The following is a 17,965-nucleotide window of genomic DNA, read 5'->3' as shown; positions in this document are numbered from 1 at the left end:
AGGCTCATTTGTCATTGTCCTCAAAGCATATATATTCTGGATGATTTGGTGTTAAAAGCATCATGTTTCATAGCTCTGGGGCTTGAAGATGACCCTTTCTCAGAGGTGTTTCTAGAGCTGGAAGGTACTGCTGTATTTTGTCTGACCACCCGGTGTGGTGTTATACTAATGTGTTATGCACCACTACCATTGTGTTGAAAATCTGTAGGATTTCTCTTCCTTTTCAGCCATAGTGTGTTGCAATTATGTAGAAAAATCTTAGGATTTCAAACATATTATTAACGTTTGAAACACTGTTATTCAGGTGAGGACACTATGACTGGTGATGGAGGCGAATACCTGAGAGCGGAAGACCTTCGAGAGCTCGGCGATGACTCTTTGCCAGGACACTACTTGGACAGCTTCAGCTACATGAGCCACAACCTGGACAGGTCGCTAATGCCAACCACACACTCAGTGATGAAACAGAATATAGTTGAAAAAAATGCAACTGACGTTCGAAAACATAAAACAACTCGCTGCAACTGATAAACTGTGAAACAATATTTTGAGGTGCCACATTTACAATTTTATCTTTTATTAATACTAAGCTAATCTACAATAGAGTATGATTGAGGGATGTACAATATTGTCAATATAAAAAATAATACTAATAATACTCGTTAATAAACACATGGTTATTATTATTATTATTATTATTATTATTATTATTATTATTATTATTATTATTATTATTGTGTGTCCCGTTCGCTTCAGGCCTCAGCACCAGAGCTTCCATCAGAGGGATGGCGTTCTCATTGAGGACATGATTACCAGCCATCAAGTGAGGACAAACCATATTTAAAAAGAAAATAATACACTGACATTTTTTGTAAATTATAGTTGAAGACAAGTATTGTTTTGTTTGTCCTCAGGTGTCGGCACTATCAAGAGAGCAAGATAAGGACTCGTTCCGCTTGAGCTGGGGGGCTGAGCACCTCGATAATGTGGTGTTGTCCTCCAGTCTGCTGCACTCTGGGTATAACTCTGTGCAAACACACACACACACACACACGGAGACACACACTTTTAGTGGTTCCTTGGAGAAGTGACATTGCAGCTGTTATATTCATGAAGCTGCTTATAAATAATCTATCTTACTGTATGTTTAGAGTGAGTCACTTTTTTTTTTTTACTTTGTCTTTTATTTTTCTCACTTTAATTCACTTTTCAATGTTTTTTACTTTTTCATTGTCTTGTGGCTTCTGTGTGCACACACTTTTGTGATCTGTGATTTCGTGTGTTATATTCTGCTTTTAGCCGTTCGTCTCCTTGCCTAGACCATGACAACAGCAGGTGATTCTCTTTGCCTTCTTTAGCTGCCTTGTCTCCTCCTCTTCTAGTTTATGTACTTTTATTTTCAGCATATAATAGGAGTAAAAACATTCCTCCATCTCGATTTTACTCCATGCATGGATTGCTAATGCACGATTTTGCTAACTACAGATGTCCTAAATCCGACCCCTTGATTGGTCTCTTACAGTTCATTGTTATAATTCAATGAGATGCAGTACAATAGCTGAATCTTAAATTCTGATAATTAAGCTCACTATTGATTGACACTTTCAGAGATTCATTTATGTTTATTTCTTTGGTTGTATATAGTTTGATCAGCTTCATAAACCGGGCGGTGTTTCTAATATTTCAACTTATTTCTATGTATTAATAGCAATAATAATCATTACCATTTTTTAATAGTTCATTTTGTTTATTAATGATAAATTGACCTAGAGTAAGTTATCATGTTTAATTATTGCAAGCATCTTAAAATGATCATTTTGAGACAATTTGCTGAACACTTTTGTTGTAAGTGTGACCGTTTGCTTCAGGACGTTTTTAAATTGTTAATGTTTTTTTGAAGATGTGCAATTCTTTCGAGACAGCCTTATTTGCCTGCCTTGCGTGCAAGTAACATGTTGAGTGGAATGAAACTTGAGAATTGCCTTGAACCAACTGTGACCATCGTGTCCTTGTGTTGATATCAGTACTTAATGATGATGGAACTTGAACCTTTTTATAGTCTTTGCATTGTCTGCATGGAGTTGCAAAGTCAACAAAATTATAAGCTTTTGTGCTAATTCTGGGATGCACCTGTCTTTTAGCTTTCTGGTCAGTTTCATGGTAGACGCAAGAGGCGGGGCCATGCGAGGCTGCCGTCATAATGGCCTTAGAATCATCGTGCCACCAAGGAAGTGTTCCGCACCTACGAGGGTGACATGCAGGCTAGTGAAGCGACACCGTCTGGCTTCCATGCCTCCTATGGTCGAAGGTGAGGGGCTGGCTGGTCGCATCATTGAAGTGGGACCCACTGGAGCTCAATTCCTGGGGTAAGTGTGTTGGAGTCGGAGTTGGTATGAATGGTTGCTGGGGTGTGTGTGTGAGTGGTTTTACGCAGGTGTGTTCTTTTCATACTGTCTTCTTCACTCCTTCCTGTGCTGCACATGGATCAGTAAGCTTCACCTTCCCACAGCTCCGCCCCCTCTGAATGAGGGCGAGAGCCTGGTCAGTCGCATCCTGCAACTGGGTCCTCCAGGAACCAAGTTCCTCGGGTAGGAGGGGCCTATCCTGCTCAGCCCAAGATCCAGTATTCATCCAAGATCCTGTATTTTCTTTTTTTATGTTGTTCTGTCTTTTATGATATGGTTAAAGGTATAATTTGTCTGGATGAGCTATCGATTATTATTGCCCTCCAAATCAGTCAAGGGGACAGCACAGTGTCCAAGATATTCAGCCTAGTTAAAAGCTTTAGCTAGTATACAATCAGAATGACCTCATGAACATATTTTTGGTTTGTAGTCCAAAATATTAATTCAAATGTATCTTTTTAAAAGTAACAAAAGAATCAACAACTTTGTTTGTTTCTCAATTATCAAGCAAAATTGGCTTTTTCTTCTGGGTACAGCCCCTTCAGGAACAAAGTGACAGTATAAGACAACCTACTGGTGCTTTTTCAGACTAAAATTATGCCTTTTCTAAATGTTTTGAGTATCACTTTAAACCGTGCTTGTTTTTTTTCTCTGCTTTAGTTATTCCCTTGATTTTATGCTGTACAGCCATTGATCTTGTTTTGTTATTTTGCAACGTGTTAATACAGAACCTGATAGTTTCCTCCTCCTTTTTACAAAAAAAGTGTTATCCTGCATGACTTACATCCAATATTATTTGAAATTCTTTTATTTTGCTTTTGAAGGTGGTCCATAATTTCACACCTATATTGAACCAGTCTTGATATATTGTGACTATCGATTAAATCATTCTAATTTGCTTATTTTGTTTCTTCCATTAGTCCGGTGATTGTGGAGATCCCACATTTTGCCGCTTTGAGGGGCACTGAGAGGGAGTTAGTCATCTTAAGGAGTGAAACGGGAGAAAACTGGAGAGAGCATCACTGTGACTTCACTGAAGAGGAGCTCAACCAAATACTTAATGGAATGGATGAAAGTAAGGATTCAAAGTAGTTGAATTACTGATGGTATGCCAATCGTATGGGGAAAAAAAATCTGTATATATGATGACTTTTATAAATTTGAGCAGAGTAACAGTTCTGTGATTTTAAAGCCACCACAATAAAAAAAAATAGTTTTTGTCATATTTTATATCAGTTGCATACATTTTGGAAAGAATTTACCAAAGTACGTCATCATCGTTGCTCATGTTGAATATTTCTGGACTTCACAGAACTGGATTCCCCTGAGGAGCTTGAGAAGAAAAGAATCTGCCGCATCATCACACGAGACTTCCCACAGTATTTTGCTGTGGTGTCGAGAATAAAGCAGGACAGTCATCTTATTGGTCCAGAGGGCGGCGTCCTCAGTAGCACTCTTGTTCCTCAGGTGCAGGCTGTCTTCCCTGAGGGAGCACTCACTAAGAAGATCAGAGTTGGGCTCCAGGTGTGTACCGTACATAAGTTCTTTGAAATAGAAAGAGATTTGATAATATGACTAATTTTTATGGTTTTTGGAAAATGTCTTAGGCTCAACCCATTGAAGTTGATGTAGTGAGAAAGATCCTTGGAAACAAGGCCACATTCAGTCCAATAGTCACACTGGAACCAAGAAGAAGAAAGTTCCACAAACCAATCACCATGACAATCCCTATTCCCAAGAGTGCAAACAATGAAGGAGTCGGACCTGTGTACAGCGGGGAAACACCAACCTTACGTTTGCTTTGCAGTATTACGGGTAAGTCTGAGATTTATTTATTTTTTTACTCATATAGTAACAAAAATTGTGTTGCAGGTGGGACAACGCCAGCTCAGTGGGAAGACATCACTGGCTCTACCCCTCTTACCTTTGTTAATCAGTGTGTTTCCTTCACGACCAATGTGTCAGCGAGGTACAGCTCAAATGTCCACCTCCATGTTCACTTATGGTGATTAACATCCAACTGACTAAGTGTCGTTTACATTTTTAGATTTTGGCTGATAGACTGTCGACAAGTTCAAGATTCTGTTAGTTTTGGCTCTCAGTTATACAGAGAGATCATTTGTGTGCCATACATGGCCAAGTTTGTCATCTTTGCCAAGACGTTGGACCCCATTGAAGCACGACTTCGCTGTTTCTGCATGACCGATGACAAAATGGACAAGACGCTAGAGCAGCAAGAAAACTTCACAGAAGTCGCACGAAGCCGAGATGTTGAGGTGCAGTGTCTAATTGAGTGGAAGTAGTTAATTATTGCAGTGAGGACATCTCACAAGGATGGCTAGCCATGCAACGACCTTGTCATCCTGGTCTTATTTCCAAGATCGTCATTGTACTTTTTTCGTTCATGTGATAATGATACATATTGTAAGCGGTCGGTAAACAGAGGAAATGGTGCATTACTACCTTCTAGTGGTAGTTTGGCTCATTACCACACCTCAAGTGCTTGCATTGCAAAGAAAAAGTGCATCAGTCGCATATCAACCCATCCCAATGAAAAAATCATCAGACAACATAATTGACCTTGGCACTGAATGTTTTTATTATGTCATTTATTATGGGCGACTTTCATCATTCATGGCATTTATCGTGGTCGTTCATGGCCCATGTCACCTTGAAAAAGAGATTTGCTCTTAAATCTTTGCTCCATGGAGATAATTGCATATCAGTACATGTCATTTACAACACAAGAGGGGCTAAATATTACAACTAATGGAGTGCCAAATAGTGAGCTTGGTGTATAATATGAAAGAAATAGCAGACCTTTGGGTTTTATTTGTGTGTTTGACTAATAATTCTTATGTTAACTCAGGTCCTGGAAGGAAAACCAATATTTGCTGACTGTTTTGGAAACTTGGTGCCGTTAACGAAGAGTGGACAGCATCATGTCTTCAGCTTCTTTGCCTTCAAAGAGAATCGATTAGCCCTTTTTATTAAAGTATGTTAGCACACAGGAGTTTTTCCCCCTTTAAGATTTTTCTACCAATTTACTCATTGAGTGTTTTTGAATCAATTCACAGATAAGGGACACAGCACAGGAACCATGTGGTCGGCTTTCCTTCACAAAAGAACCTCGCACATACCGCAGTCTGAACCATAATGCAATCTGCAACCTTAACATAACCCTCCCAACATATTCTAAGGTCAGTCTAAAATTGAATTAATATTATGTGTTGTGAAATTTGTCATAATAAAATATCTGTTTTGTTTCCTACTTTCTCATAGGAGTCTGATTCAGAGCAAGACATGGATGATGAGGTAAACAAAACCTTCTTGATGCACTATCGCAGGAGTAAAATATTGCTGATAATCATGCTTGATCTACTTTCTCTTGCAGAGTGAGAAGAGTGACAAGAAATGTAAGTGAAACTTTTACAGTTTTAAGAAATTTGCTAAATATTTTAGCCGATCAGCATCACTGGCATTTAAGTGTCATTTTATAATCTGCAACAATTATATTCTATTTAATTGTCACTATCTAATGAAAAGCACATGCAGTGGTGCCTTGAAATATGAGTGCCTTCACTCACAAGTTTTCCGATTAATTCTTTACATTCTAATTAATTGTGCCAATGTTTGTATAAAATGCGATTTTTATAAGGGACCACTTTTCCTTAAAAATCAATTTAGGGAGTGGAAAGCAGGAAGTGATACATTGCATTTCCACATATTTCAATAAAGAAATACAATTTGTAATACAAGTGTATTGCGTCACTAGCGTGGTCACGGAACAAATTCAACTCTCAAGACACCACTGTACTGGTAACCAACGCAAGGTTATTTTCAGATTAAAAAGATTTGCACAGATGTGCTTTTCATTTGCAATTCCATATTATATAACACATTTTATAATCATAATGTTGACAATATTAACAGATGATAACTGATCATAAAGGTTGTGACACGCAGTGTTTGCCACCAAAAACATGTATATGCCAAGATATGCACTGTTTGACGCGTTACTACTAAAATTTGAATGTGGTGTGACTTTGCTCTACTAACACGTTGTTACTGGTAGCTATGCTCTGGCTGTGCATTTGCCTTTCTCTAATTCCTCCTGAGTGGCTCTTTCTTTGCTTCTCTTTCCCTCTTTTAATTTTCAAAGTCTTTGAATTGTGCTTATTTAAATCTACCTAAACCACTTTAGATGCCATGCTAGCTGAGCTTAACCTTACCATGAGAATAACATATTTATCATAATGGAGAAATATAAGTGGTGTTTTAGGAACTAGGAACAAATGTGTTTGGTCTGTACAGAAATACTTTAATAAAATCATTAAATTAAATTAAAATCATTACACGTTATTATACAATTATTTTTCAATACAAGTTTACCCTTAGTTATCACTTCATCCTATATAATTGTTTTATTTACCGATTATTCAGTTACATTTCATCTATTCGCTACACTGTAAATTTTATTCATTAACACATTTGATCATTAAGTGAAATGCTGTGCAGCACAATTAATTTCACTCACCTGACACAGCAGTCATTTTTTAAATTACTTTATTTGAGAATACATTATCTGTAATTAAGATGGTCTGGATTGATTTCATCAAATAGTACTTGAAACACAAAGAATTATTGCAAATACCAGATTTGGGGGGGTCATTAATCAATTAGTTAAAAATTATTCTAATAGGATTTAGTACTTGATTTGTTGCCAGACATGACTCTCCATGTCAGTGACAATCTTGAGAGATTTTTGTTTGTTGGTTCTTCATCCCTGTCCTTTTGTTTGATACAGTGTTTGGTTATTTTCTTTGTTGTTTGTTTTTGTTCTGTTTGCCAATTTCATTTCTGTTTCATTTCATTTCTTCTCATGTTAATTAGGACACTGCTATTATTTTCTATTGTTATTAGAGGCATTCAAGCTCCTTATCAAGTACTTCTCTTGGCTTTGCTTTTGCTATCCGCTGTTCTACTCGTCTAAAATTCTTCTGGATCACTTTTTTCCTGTTTTTTGGTCTTTTTTCCCCCATCTTTTGGTCTATGAAGACTTCCTTTTCTCTGTCTTTTTCGTCCTTCCATGATCTCTGAACTCAGTCTGGATTTTAACAGCATTGTCTTGATCAAAGTTTTCTGATGTCTCTCTTCCCCACTTCATTTGTCCCTTGTCATTTACCCTTTTTGGTTGATGAACTTTTTTTAACTGAAGATGATGAATCTGAATCAATGGAGACTTTCTCACTGAAAACGAGTCAACCTCTGGACCCTGCAACCCTTGCAAGCCCGGATCTTCTCTCCGACATGTCAGACGTAAAAATCCCTGCTTCGAATTCCGACCAATTAGACCACATAAAAACTTTGGAAGGAGATGGTTCTGCGTGGAATGAAGAAAAGGAAACTCTTACCATCTATGAACTCCAAGACAGGCGTGGAAAAGTTGGAGGGATTCAGAGTAACCGGATTACTAACACTCAAGAGGAATTGCGAGAGGATAGTGCGAGAAAAGCAAAGAGGTTGTCCAGTTTTGAGTCACATGAAGAAAGGAATGTTGAGAAGACGAGCACTTTAAGCAGACTCACCACAGATGGAGACTTGGCATGTATGGAGTCAAACCTTGGCATAGACAAAAAAATGGAATCCCCATTGATGTATGATTCTCAGAAGGAGGTTGTCCAAGAATCTATTGAACAGTTTGTTGTGAAATCTGACAGTAAACAAAGGCCCCCTGACATCAAAAAACCTATTAGGAGGAAGCTACGAGACAGAGATCGTTCTGGATATAGTAGCTCTGAAGGAGAGATGGAAAGGGTGAGCTCTGAGGAGTCTTTAGATGGTGACGCTGTTCTGAATGAGAGTGGCCTTGTTTTCACACCAGCGATAGATCCGCCAGCTTCTCCTCGTGTGGTTGAAACACCCATAGGATCAATAAAAGACCGGGTTAAAGCCTTACAAAGCAAAGTTGAAGAGGATGAAGGCCAAAAACACTCTCCAGTACAAATATCAAGATCGTCCCTAACAAAATCGAAAATGGAGAGTGAAATGCCACAGCTCCCCAGCGTTCCCAAATCCCCCAGATCTCAAACAGAAAGATTAGAAGAGACTATGTCTGTTAAGGAGCTGATGAAAGCATTCCAGACTGGCCAGGATCCTTCAAAAAATAAATCAGGTCTTTTTGAGCACAAAGCATTGGCATCTTGTGATTCCACACAAAAAGGCGAACTAGCAGATTTTGAAGCGAAAAAGGGGACTGACCAAAGTCCCCAATCACCACCAAAACCTAAAACTCAGCAGCTCAAAGTTCCTCAGCATGAGATTGACTTTCAGAGAACTGACAAATCTGATTCTGGAAATCTGAAAACAGGCATACTTAAAGATACCTCTAAAGAATCACTACTGATTTCAGATGCAAATATTGGAAAGATGGTCACATTTTGTGATGAGAGAGAAATTCACATAGGCAGAAAGTCAACGGAGCCTTATGAAAAGCAAAGTATGTCTGTTAAGGAGCTAACGGAAGCATTCCAGTTTGGGAACGATCCTTCAAAAAGTCAAGATAGACCTTTTGAGTACAATTCAATTGCTTCTCCAAGAATTGCGGTACCGGAAGGAGTCGCTCCGAAAGATGCCGCTAGCACACAGAAATCTCACGTTCAAACTACAAATTACAAGTCCCTTGATGCACCAGATGTTTGTCTGAAAAACAAGGTAGACACTGCTGATACAATTCATCCTGACGAGGGGATGACTAGTCCTCAGAAAGAACTATTAACGGGGACGAGCTGGGGAATGATGCAAATCGAAGAGCAAACCATCAGCACCCGTATGACTTTATCTGAAGATTTGCAGATAAGCCCTGACCGCAGGCCTTCTGAGGACTTCAGTGCTGACATAAAGGCTGAGCTTGAAGAAAGTCCCGAGTACCAGTTATTCAAGCAAACATCTACAGCCTTAGATGTGAGATTTCACCTGGAGAGATCAGATGAGGAAAATATGGTTGATAGATTACCAATCTGCAGTTCATTCACAGAAACTATTTCTCATCCTGATAATCAAAGGATTGATGAAGGATTTGCATTCACCCATCAGATGAACAATTATAATGAAGTTAAAGAAATCACAGTTGAAGAACCACTTCTGGAAGAAGTCCACATTAGTAGGAAAACAGATAAACAGGCATGCACTTCAGCAAAAGATACGTCAGGCTTGGTGTCCTTAATGAAAACCGACATGCATCAGTGTCTAGAAACTCCACTTGTAACAGATCAACCCCTACAAGAGAGTATCAATGAGGACGAATTTGAACAAATTATTCTGGTAAAGGGAACAGAAAAATATCTACACCCACTTGCTTCTGATGTGGCTGGATTTGGAAGGGAACAGAAACATTTCAAAGAAACTTTGAAAGACAGAAATAGGACACCACGTTCCAGTTTGGGAGATGAATATGAAGGACATGCAGTGGCTCTTGAGGTAATCAATAATAATCAAGACACCACAACAGATGAACCGCTACTTGAAGAAGTCCATATTGACAGGGAAAATGATAACCAGGCATTCGCATCAGTGAAAGATATGTCAGGGTTGGTGTCCAGAATGAAAACTGACATGGATCAATGTCTCGAATCTGGTCCTGTAACAGATCAACCCCAACAAGAGGATATCGTCGAAGAATATTTTATGCAAACTATCCGAACAAAGGGAAAAGAAACAGACATTCACACATTCACCTCTGAAGACAAATATTTTGAAGAAACCGATGTAAGAGAAGACAGAAATAAGACACCTCGTTCCAGTTTGGGAGATGACTATGATGATTATTCAGCGGCCTCTCAGATTAACAATTACGAAATCATAATGGATGAACCATCCCTTGAAGAAGTCCATGTTGGCAAGAAAATCAATAACCAGGGACCCACAGCAATGAGAGATATGTCAGGTTTGGCATCCTTAATGAAAAATGACTTGGATCAAAGTCTCGAAACAACGTTTGAACCAGATCAACCACCACTAGAGAATATAATTGATGAACATTTTCAACAAATTATATTGACAAAGGAGAAAGACACTCACCCATTTGCTTCTGATGAGGCTGTGTTCGGCACAGAATATGAACATTTTGAAGATACAGATAAAAGAGAAGATGGAAATAAGAAACCTTGTTCCAGTTCAGGAGATGACGATGAGGAACTTACAGTGGTCTCCCATGTGAACACTTTTAATGAAGAAATCCCAATAGATGAACCACGACTTGAAGAAGTTCATATTGGCAAGAAAACCAAGGACCAGGCACCCACAGCAATGAAGGATATGTCAGGTTTGGCATCCTTAATGAAAAATGACTTGGATCAAAGTCTTGAAACAACATTTGAACATTATCAACCACCACAAGAGAATATAATTGAGGAACATTTTGAACAAATTATACAAAAAAAGGACATAGAGAAAGACATTGACCCATTTGCTTCTGATGAGGCTGTGTTTGGCACAGAATATGAACATTTCGAAGAAACTGAAAAAAGAGAAGCTAGAAATAAGACACCTCATTCCAGTTTAGGAGATGACTATGAGGAACTTACAGTGGTTTCTCATGTGAACACTTTTAATGAAGAAATCCCAATAGATGAACCACGACTTGAGGAGGTTCATATTGGCAAGAAAACCAAGGACCAGGCACCCACAACAGTGAAGGATATGTCAGGTTTGGCATTCTTAATGAAAAATGACTTGGATCAAAGTCTAGAAACGAGTTTTGTACCGGATCACCCACCACAAGAAAACATAATCGTGGAAAATTTTGAGGAGATTATACTACAAAAGGGAATAGAAAAATACATTAGCCCATTTGATTCTGATGAGGCTATGTCTCACACAGAACATGAACATTTCGAAGAAACTGATATAAGAGAAGAAATAAATAAAACACCTTGTTCTAGTTTGGCAGATGATGATGATGAAGAACTTATTGTGGCACCTCAAATGAACAATGATGATGAAGAAATCACATTTGAGGAGCCACGACTTGAAGAAGTTCGTATTGGCAAGAAAACCAAGGACCAGGCACCCACAGCAATGAAAGATATGTCAGGTTTGGCATCCCTAATGAAAGATGACTTGGATCAAAGTCTAGAAACAGGGTTTGTACCAGATCACCCACCACAAGAGAACATAATCGTGGAACATTTTGAGGAGATTATACTACAAAAGGGAATAGAGAAATACATTCGCCCATTTGATTCTGATGAAGCTATGTCTCACACAGAAGATGAACATTTCGAAGAAACTGTAAAAAGAGAAGATAGAAACATGACACCTCGTTCCAGTTTAGGAGATGATGATGATGAAGGACTTATTGTGGCACCTCAAATGAACAATGATGATGAAGAAATCACATTTGAGGAGCCACGACTTGAAGAAGTTCGTATTTGCAAGAAAACCAAGGACCAGGCACCCACAGCAATGAAAGATATGTCAGGTTTGGCATCCTTAATGAAAGATGACTTGGATCAAAGTCTAGAAACAGGGATTATACCGGATCACCCACCACAAGAAAACATAATCGAGGAAAATTTTGAGCAGATTATACTAGAAAAGGAAATAGAGAAATACATTCGCCCATTTGATTCTGATGAGGCTACATCTCACATAGAACATGAACATTTCGAAGAAACTGTAAAAAGAGAAGATAGAAATAAGACACCTCGTTCCAGTTTAGGAGATGATGATGATGAAGGACTTATTGTGGCACCTCAAATGAGCAATGATGATGAAGAAATCACATTTGAGGAGCCACGACTTGAAGAACTTCATATTGGCAAGAAAACCAAAGACCAGACACCCACAGTAATGAAAGATATGTCAGGTTTGGCATCCTTAATGAAAGATGACTTGGATCAAAGTCTCGAAACAGGGTTTGTACCGGATCACCCACCACAAGAAAACATAACCGAGGAAAATTTTGAGCAGATTATACTACAAAAGGGAATAGAGAAATACATTCACCCATTTGATTCTGATGAGGCTACATCTCACACAGAACATGAACGTTTCAAAGAAACTGAAAAAAGAGAAGATAGAAATAAGACACCTTGTTCCAGTTTAGGAGATGATGACTATGAGGAACTTACAGTGGTCTCTCATGTGAACACTTTTAATGAAGAAATCCCAATAGATGAACCACGACTTGAAGAAGTTCATATTGGCAAGAAAACCAAGGACCAGGCACCCACAGCAATGAAGGATATGTCAGGTTTGGCATCTTTAATGAAAAATGACTTGGATCAAAGTCTAGAATCAAGGTTTCAACCAGATAACCCACCACAAGAGCATATAATTGAGGAACATTTTGAACAGCTTATCTTAAAGGGAAAAGAGAAAGGCATTCACCTATTTGTGTCTGATAAAGGAACAATTAGCGCAGAAGAGAAACATTTTGCCATACCAGAAGACAGAAATAGGACACCACGTTCCAGTTTGGGAGAGGATGAAGAATTTGCAGTGGGGCATGAAGAAATCCTAACCGGTGAATCATTATTTCAAGAAGTCCACATTGATAAGGAAACAGATTACCAGCCATCTGCAACAGTGAAAGATATGTCAGGGATGGTGTCCATGATGAAAAAGGACATGGATCAATGTTTCGAATCTGGTCCTGTAACAGATCAACCCCAACAAGAGGAGATCGTTGAGGAACATTTTAAACAAACTATCCTAATAAAGGACAAAGAGAAAGACATACAAACACTCGCTTCTAATGAGGCTGGATTTGACACAGAACCGAAATATTTCAAAGAAACTGAGTTCAGAGAAGAAAGAAATAAGACTCCTCGTTCCAGTTTGGGAGATGACGATGAAGAACTTACAGTGGCACCTCAGTTGACCAATGATAATCAAGAAATCACAATTTATGAACCATTACTTAAAGAAGTACATATTACGAGAAAACCCAAAACACTAACACCCACAGCAAAGAAAGATATGTCAGGTTTGGTGTCAATACTGAAAAACAACTTGGATCACAGTCTGGAAACAGTGGCCCCTGACATGAACAATGAGAATGAAGAAATCACAATTGATGAACAACAATTTGAAGAAGTCTACATCAGCAAGAAAATCAATAACCAGGTTGCCACAGCAGTGAAAGATATGTCAGGATTGGCCTCCCTCATGACAACTGACTTGAATCAGTGTCTTGAAAGGAAATTTGATGAACAATCACAACGACAGGTTACAGAGGAAATGTTTGAACAAGTTAACTTAGCAACGGAAAAAAAGACGGACATTGATTCATTTGTTTCTGATGAAGGGAAATCGTCTTATGAGGAGAAACTAGAAAATACCAACAAGCAAAACTACGGTGAAAGTCCTGTGGAATTCACAAATCCATTTGAAACATTGAGTGAATGGCCACAAAGGCCAGTTGATTTCAATAACCTTGACACTGTCGGTTTTGATGGACCTGTTCAAGAACATTATCAACAAGACTCTCTGGAGGCAAGTCCAGTCATGGAAGATATATCTTCCAGGAAATCCCCTGATTCCATCGAGCCAAGTCCTTCTAGGGAATCTCCTTGTCCAGACTCTTTAGAAGGAAGCCCCACTCAATCATACAGCACTGAAGACGGGGCATTGCCAGCCAAGGCAGCTGTTTACGAAGATTATGCATCACAACTTAAAGCATGTTTTGCTTTTGACACAAATATAAGCAAAGATGACAATGAATCAGAATGTGTCACGCAAATGGAAGGTGACAAAACTCCCTCTGTCCATGAAGATGAAAAAGAGGATTATTCAACAACCAATCAATTTACCCCAGAAGAGGAGATGTTTAAAATGGCTGCAAAGATCAAAACCTTTGATGAAATCGAACAAGAAGCTAAAACAAAAAGAGATACATCCCCATTTGCACCCACATGTACAAGTGATCATGAGGATGTTGAGCTTGCCAAACAAATGGGCCCAGCTATGCCATCTTCGTTCCAAGATACACCAGAAAAATCTTTTGAAAAAACAGTTGCAGAAACAGATATTGATTCAAGTCATAGTATGCATGAAAAGAGAGAAGGCTTTGAGTCGCAGATAAGCACAGAGTTTCAAGGAAGTGAAAAGTCTCAACAAATCTATGAAGGAAGCCCATCTGATGGTGACCCACAACCACATCACGATATTCTTCTGCCAGGAATCATTGAACCTTCGACGATAGTGTGTGCTAAAGAACCCCAATATTTTACATCACGTTTTGATGATTCTTTAGCCTACAACGAACGGGCTGATGAACAAAGGGATTATGATCATGCAGAGGACAGCGAACTTCATCAATCACCTGCTCAATCACCAAGTGATGACCAAACCCCTGAACAATTTCAATATGAAGAAGGAAAGCTATTTGAAATGACGAGAGGGGGAGCAATTGATCTCACAAGAAGTTTTGATGAAGAAGTTGAAGGATATGGATTTTTTCAAGTAGAGGGGCATCAAGTGGATGAAGTTTCAGAGGAGACTGAGGATGAGCAAAGCACCATGCCAAAATTTGACGATGATGATTCAGTTGGCGAGGAAATTCCACAGAAGCCAACAAAGCAAATTGTTCCTATTCCCAAACCCAGAACTCTTCTAACACCCTCATGTGAGAAGAGTGACAAGCACATTTCTGAAGCTGATCTTGGTAGCTCAACAGAAGTTCAGCTCGGTTCCCCAACAGAATTGGAGAAGCTAACCATTATTGAAGGTGATGACAAAAGACCTATTGGCCTTAGCGTAAACTATCCTGACCCCACAATCGCTGTCAATGAGTCAAGCACAAAAATGGATACATTAGAATACCAAAAGCAGAGTTGTGATTTATTATACTCCTCTGCAGATGAGGATGAGGAAGATCAGTGCTCAGTCATTGAAATGTCTTTTTCAGGTTCACAGGCTATTGTCAATCAAGGCGGCATAACAAAGGAGGATAGTCAAATAAAACTGGACAGAGCTCAAAAGTTCTCTGAGCATGATTTGGTTAGCAAAACAGAAGACCCGGCCATGATTCGCAGAACAAGATCTGAGACAGATGGTGCTCCAAGTAAAACCTCGGGGAAAAACAACAGGAGTTGTTCTGACAGTGCTCAGCCCACATATGAATCTAGCCTTACCTCAGCTCTTCCCTCAACAAAACAAGTGAAAGAAATCCATATCTCTAAGACTGAAGAATCCTCTATTTCTTTGGACACTGATGACATCAGCAGCTCAAGTCACAAGAGTCCCGATTCTGTCATCTTTACGTACGACATTCCAACATCGAGCAGTTTACATTTGGATCCTTTGACGGCTGTGCAACCGTCTTCTGGTACAGCAGATGTGTTTGAATCTAGGCCTACCTGGGATGACACGGTGGAAAATCCGATGCGGAGAATCACCGATGAACAAACTCCACAATGCATGGCAGGTATGGCCAGGTCTAAACGAGCTTTTGCTTTCCTAGTTCTTCTCCATGGCAACAAGAACTCTTTTCTTCTTTGTAAGAGCATTCTGACATCACGTGTGTGCATGTTGTGACATTTTTGCATGTTGGTGAGTTTTTTGTTCATCTCATCTGTGTCTCTGTCCTATCTCAAGATTGAATGGTCATGTTGGTTTTAGTTAACAATCTTATGTTGATGCACACTATTGGTATCTCTGATACTAATTTAGCTTCCTAATATTACTAAGTTTCATCTGCTGATCTTATTTTGGAAACTCTTTAGAGTGATGAATCCAACCTTTATCTTTTCATCAATGTCAACATTACATTTCCACATTTGATTTCAGGTGTGTTACAATACGTAAAGCCATAGTCTTAGGAAAATGACACTTGTAGATGTATTTAGTAAATTCTGCAAAATATGTGTACAGTGACATTGAAAAATATTTTTATTTTACTGTGGTGGTATTTTAGTGGATTGGCAGGATGATGCTGACAGGAAAGAGGAGACATTATCTATCATTGCAGATCTCCTTGGCTTCAGCTGGACTGGTAAGATGTCCTTTGCTCAATGATTGGAGTAAAATCTTTCTTCCTAATGCTGATATTTATATATAACACTGAAATATATGTTATTATTTTGTCAGCAAAATATGTGTATATATTTTCAATATTTGTATTTTGTTGTCCCCAGAGCTGGCAAGAGAACTGGAATTCAATGAGGATGATATCCAATTAGTTAGAACACAGAATCCCAATTCACTTCAAGAACAAAGCCATGCCTTGCTTCAACATTGGGTTGAACGGGAAGGCAAACATGCCACAGGTACATATTAGCTTTGTTTGAAAAGACAAACTAGGAAGGAGGTGAAGGAAGGGCAGGGTGTGTTTTCAGTGAACACACCTTCATTCTATATACTTGGATTTTTCTCTAGTCATTTAAATTGTAAACTGTATATATACAACACATACTGAACACACTGATAATCATTGTGAAATAATTCCACAGAAGATTGCCTGATTAAGAGACTGACCAAGATCAATCGAATGGATATTGTTCATCTAATTGAAACCCAGATGAACAAGTCGACTCAAGAACAAACCTCAAGAACATATGCAGAGATTGAGAAGACATTGGACCATAGTGAAGGTAGCTTTAGGAGATCTTTTTTTCTGTCAAAGGCTTTTCAATTTAGTATACTAAATAAGTGTGTTTGTTATTATGTACGTGTGTAACTATATGAATTGCTTTTCCAGTGTCAGTGGCTTTGTCTTCAGTACAAGAAGATGTGGACAGCCCCAGAATTGTGAGAAGGGTTGAATCAGATCGCAAACCTCCCCCAGCTGTTTCTGAAGAGGACCTCTCTGTAGCTTCTCTACTTGACATTCCTTCATGGGCAGAGCCTGCTGGACAGACCCATTCAGAGAGCATGCATGGGGACCTTTTGGAGGAGCTTGAGATCTCACAGTAAATTGCCAATTTTATTTATCTGATTTCTAAATATGAGGTGTATATCTGTGTAGATAAATTTAGCTAATTTTTAAATCATTTATTATTTTGAGAATAAGAAAATTGTTATTATTATTGTTATTTAACCTTCAATGAAAAGGAGTGACCAATTAGCTCATTTTGGAACTGATCTTCAATAATCTTCACTGAATAAACTGCACTGGCATTTTATGTAAATTGGTTTTGTTATACTGTACGTAAGAATGTTTTTTGTGCTAATATGTGTTTGACAGTTGTACAGTTTATGGATTTTACATATATTTTGAAAGCTTAATATGTGACTGTCTACTTTTTGTGTTGCAGTGAACTCAACCCTAACCTGTGGACTTCAGATGATGTAATTTCACATGAACATGCACGCTATGTCAACTTAGAAGAGCAAGTAAGTACGCTCCCCATCGAAACAGAAGCTGCAAAGGAGAGCAAAGCAACTCGAGTTTATGTCGGGTATAAAGTGAAAGACCAGCAAATTTCCTGCAGTACTCATGTCTCCAAGCCGTTTCATGGTAGTCAAGTCAAGGAGAAAGGCAACCAAAACATCTCTGGGACTTTGAATGCTAACAAGAATCAGTGGTCACCTGAAACTTTAAAGTTGCCATCATC

At 38.7% G+C, this 17,965-nt stretch overlaps 1 protein-coding gene across 1 annotated transcript in view; it reads left to right on the top strand.

Annotated features, from left to right (window-relative positions):
- Positions 1–17,965, top strand: part of LOC148399391 (uncharacterized) — a 62,078-nt gene that overhangs the window by 24,443 nt on the left and 19,670 nt on the right. The window contains exons 25-45 of the mRNA XM_088374832.1: positions 305–431; positions 757–823; positions 915–1,018; positions 1,300–1,335; positions 2,142–2,366; positions 2,490–2,588; positions 3,326–3,480; positions 3,718–3,929; positions 4,013–4,220; positions 4,278–4,374; positions 4,453–4,681; positions 5,275–5,400; positions 5,483–5,605; positions 5,688–5,720; positions 5,800–5,821; positions 7,624–15,837; positions 16,327–16,404; positions 16,547–16,678; positions 16,862–17,002; positions 17,110–17,320; positions 17,666–17,744. Of these exons, the coding sequence (XP_088230958.1) occupies positions 305–431; positions 757–823; positions 915–1,018; positions 1,300–1,335; positions 2,142–2,366; positions 2,490–2,588; positions 3,326–3,480; positions 3,718–3,929; positions 4,013–4,220; positions 4,278–4,374; positions 4,453–4,681; positions 5,275–5,400; positions 5,483–5,605; positions 5,688–5,720; positions 5,800–5,821; positions 7,624–15,837; positions 16,327–16,404; positions 16,547–16,678; positions 16,862–17,002; positions 17,110–17,320; positions 17,666–17,744 (10,718 nt within the window). The remainder of the gene's footprint in view (positions 1–304; positions 432–756; positions 824–914; positions 1,019–1,299; positions 1,336–2,141; positions 2,367–2,489; positions 2,589–3,325; positions 3,481–3,717; positions 3,930–4,012; positions 4,221–4,277; positions 4,375–4,452; positions 4,682–5,274; positions 5,401–5,482; positions 5,606–5,687; positions 5,721–5,799; positions 5,822–7,623; positions 15,838–16,326; positions 16,405–16,546; positions 16,679–16,861; positions 17,003–17,109; positions 17,321–17,665; positions 17,745–17,965) is intronic.

This window comes from Syngnathus floridae, chromosome 4, assembly GCF_059516105.1.
Source record: "Syngnathus floridae isolate MCC-2025c chromosome 4, RoL_Sflo_1.0, whole genome shotgun sequence".
Classification (NCBI taxonomy): Eukaryota; Metazoa; Chordata; class Actinopteri; order Syngnathiformes; family Syngnathidae; genus Syngnathus; species Syngnathus floridae.
The sequence above is the reverse complement of the archived record's forward strand: the minus strand, read 5'-3'. Positions and strand labels throughout refer to the sequence as shown.